Source organism: Cyprinus carpio, unplaced genomic scaffold, assembly GCF_018340385.1.
Source record: "Cyprinus carpio isolate SPL01 unplaced genomic scaffold, ASM1834038v1 S000006746, whole genome shotgun sequence".
NCBI classification, from domain to species: Eukaryota; Metazoa; Chordata; class Actinopteri; order Cypriniformes; family Cyprinidae; genus Cyprinus; species Cyprinus carpio.
Genome location: NW_024879345.1, coordinates 233,004 through 236,745, shown reverse-complemented (window position 1 = coordinate 236,745; position 3,742 = coordinate 233,004). Strand labels below are relative to the sequence as shown.

Sequence of the window (3,742 nt, the reverse complement as noted above, 5' to 3'; positions counted from 1 at the left end):
TTTATTTTTGTGGTTCTTTTTATGTCTATTTAGCAATTTAGAATCAGTTTAGGAAATGTTACACAATGAGACACAAGTATGGCATGTAGTGGACTTCTTAATAGAGGAGGCTGGGTTTGTTGTTTTAGTTCAGTATACATTCATTTTACTTTAGATTTTTACATAGTTGCCATGTTAGTCATATGGTGCTTTGCTATTGGTAACAAGGTACCAATATACTTTAATAATTAAATAATTTAAAATGCTTATGCTACTATAGTAGCAAACATGTTTTGTATATACTGTATTTATTTGGTTCTAAAGGATGTCTACAGTAGTCGCCTTCTTTTTGTAGAATTACTCAACCATTATAACCATTACTCAGTGCTTGAAAAATAGTCATCACTCACTGATCAACAGGACATTAAATTTTGAATCCATTTAGGTTCATGCAAGACTGAATTTCATGCATATTCACTCCACGCAGAGCTACTATAAGTGCACATATAAGATCAACAACGAATACCAAAATATGTATTCAGTGTGTATCCAGTCTTTAAACTACTCCATGTTGTCCCAGTTAATCCATAAATAAACCCATATATAAAACTTATACATTCATATGAACGGATTAAAAGCCTAGAATAAAGCTTCAGAAAAACCAAAATAAAGTGAAAAAAGGATGAACATTGGAAAAAAAACAAAAAACAACTACATTTATTCTTAAATACTTTTGCATATTACAAAAATGTTTGCCAAAACTGGATTATTCCTATAAAACTGATTTATATGATATAGAGGATTCAATCAAATAAACAGTTCTACAGCTCTAGTACATTAGATTAGTCTTTTGACAAACTGACAATGTCAGACAGTGTTGTCTGTGCTAAATAGGTGTTTTAGTTTTACCACAACTGAAAACTACAGAATGTCCTTTCCAATACACAATTACAATCTTTACTTTAGTAGTGCCAAATATGGCTCCAAATGAAAAATAGTAATAAAAAGAAAACGAAAGAAGAAAAAAAAAAAACTTTTAAAAAATTCAACTTTTAAACACAACAGCAAGTTCTCTAATGTAACAAGAATTATACAAAATCATGTACATTCACATAAATAAATGTGTGATTTGTCCAATGTAAGTCACACTTGCTGGCAAGAATAAAAAGACAGTAAATGGCATTGCTAATATCAAATTAAGCAAATGTTACTGAAATCAAATGGAGCTGAATGTGTGCTGCTGTCAGCTGTTCATGGGAAGACTGTGGGGATGGGACACTGCCAGTCTTCTGAAGACTCCTGCACCACCTCCTCCAGATCCAGCCCTGACTGAGTCTCTTTGCCCTCTTGTGACGGTGCCTGCTGGGAATCTGACTCAGAATCGTGTTCCAACACCACTTCTACTTCCTGTGGTTTCGCTGTGAACAAATTAAGAGAAGGTTGACAATGAGTCAGTTTTTGCTGATATTATTAATGCTTAAAATGTTGGCAGTTAAAAACAGACAAAACCAATTAGAAGAAGAAAAAGACATCTTTCCCCTTAGCAGCATTTCTGGTCCTGCCACAGCATTTCATTGGGACTACAGTGAGTTTGAACTTACTCAGTTTTCATGTTTTTAGATATTCTGTGGTAGACTTATTTGTATGTATCATATCATTTTCTCGCTGCATGATCCAACTGTGCAGGCACAAGTCTAACAAAAAGTTTCACTTTTGATTCATTTGCCCATAAGACACAAAAAATTTATAAGTAGGTCCTTACTAGGAATTTTACTCCTAATTTTATGATCCCTAATTTTAGAGTAATCTATTGAGCATTTTAATGGTTAAAGTAGTTCCTAAACCCAAGACAGCTTAGAAGTCATCCAGTGGCAATCCACATTGACTATAAAAAAATATTTGTTTCTCATGATCTAAAAAGCATTTTGATTAGTAAACATAATCTGATGAGGAACTGACAGAACTGAAGATGCTACATACATACCAATCAGTTTGCTGGAGGACGGCAGATAACCATGAGATCTCTTCATATGCAGCTTCATGTTGCTCTTTTGAGTGAAGCTAATAGTGCACACTTCACACCTGTAGGGCTTCTCGCCTGTGTGTTTGACCCTGTGCACCTGCAGAGCACTTTTCTGATTGAACGCTTTGTCACACTGCGGACACTTAAAGGGCCGCTCGCCTGAAACCAAACAAACACACCGATGAATCATTTGTAGAATGAATCTGCATTATATCATACACTGACATCTCAAGATGAGCAACTTAAAAACATTTTGCTCTCAAAAAAACTCTCAAATATTGCTCAATTTAATTAATCGGCACATTATGTAATTACAATTTTTAATCAACTAAAAGTCCCACTATACAGGTATATGAACTACTAGGTTCACAAATCACAACAGGCAGCTAACAGCTTAGTGGCATCAACTGCTATGCTGTACACAAATGTCCATATGTGGGACAAAGACAATACAGAAATCAACAAAGCATGAGTGAAGATTTGCTTTACCTGTGTGTGTGCGATTGTGTCTTTCTAACTGGCTGGGTTTGGAAAAGGCTTTGTCACAGTTAGGGCATTTGAACACTTTGGGTTTCTGAGTGTTCACTTTGGGTCCCTTCTTATGGACATACTCATGCTCCTGAAAGAGAGATTTGCAAATGTTTTTAAAACTTACAAAGTCCTAAAGGATCAAAATAAAATGTATAATCACATTTATAGGACAATTAATATCTAGGTACAACTTCTTTGACTTGCTGTTTATTAACAGAAAATAATTTAGTGAATGGGAAACAGTAATACACTTTCAAATGAAATGACAAGAATTAAGTATTTAGACGAGCATCTGCTCATAAAGTGTTACTTGTCTCATCTTGACACGGAGATGCACAAAAGTGGTATAAATAACAATCAATACGTGCTGTAAACTCGGAGCCTTTTAAAAGGGGATATTTTAAAGCGTGATTACTGATAAGAGTTCATTTTACATGGGAAAAAGTTATTGTTTAGCAGCAGTTATGTGTTTATTCATGAGCTGCTGCTATGCATGCTATATAAATTACTATTATAGCTTTGGGTAGAATGAAAGAAATGTATACATCTAGAACATGGTTTCTATCTGACTGTTGAATTTGATAAAGCAATGCCTGTGAATTGTTGGTTGCTGTTTGTTAAATTTTGTCATAAAATGGAGCAGACTGCTGCCATCCGGTGTGAAAAAAGAAAAATAACATGACTCATGTTGTGACAAAAATAGCCAGGAGAAGACTGAAGTGCTTCCAAATTGATGTGGCTTGGTTGACTAGGGGTGAAAATGACACAAACAGTTTGGTGCCAATATGCCAAAGCATTTCAGAAATACAGCCCTAGATCCATTATGGTATTTTTCATGTCTCCTGACCACTAGGTGGCAAAGTGATAAAACTGTCCAGGTAACATTAGGACATGGTTGTCAAAACGAACTCCACACAAGTTTCTCCACAACTCCATTTTTTTTAAACATTGGACAAACTGTTTAGAATGAGTTCGAAAAAGTCGTTTTTTTAATTTTTTTTTAATTTAACAAATCAATTATTCATTAGATTTACAAATACTCACAGACCCCTCACCCAACAACTATACTGGTGCCAGGATGTCTGTGAACGACCCCCAGGCCCCTGGTTACTATGGCAACCAGGACACCTCAGCCAGACCAGATAAACTTAATGACCTAAAAATATGTTGAGAGAATGGTCTCTATGAATTAATATGAATTCATATTCT

At 35.0% G+C, this 3,742-nt stretch overlaps 1 protein-coding gene across 3 annotated transcripts in view; it reads right to left on the bottom strand.

Annotated features, from left to right (window-relative positions):
- Nucleotides 1-673: 673 nt before the first annotated feature.
- Nucleotides 674-3,742, bottom strand: part of LOC109106342 (zinc finger protein 236) — a 51,040-nt gene continuing 47,971 nt past the window's right edge. For all 3 annotated transcript variants that reach the window (XM_042755775.1, XM_042755777.1, XM_042755776.1), the window contains 3 exons: nt 2,492-2,621; nt 1,964-2,161; nt 674-1,397 (listed from right to left, as the gene is read on the bottom strand). In XM_042755775.1, the coding sequence (XP_042611709.1) occupies nt 1,231-1,397; nt 1,964-2,161; nt 2,492-2,621 (495 nt within the window). In that variant the 3' untranslated portion in view covers nt 674-1,230. The remainder of the gene's footprint in view (nt 1,398-1,963; nt 2,162-2,491; nt 2,622-3,742) is intronic.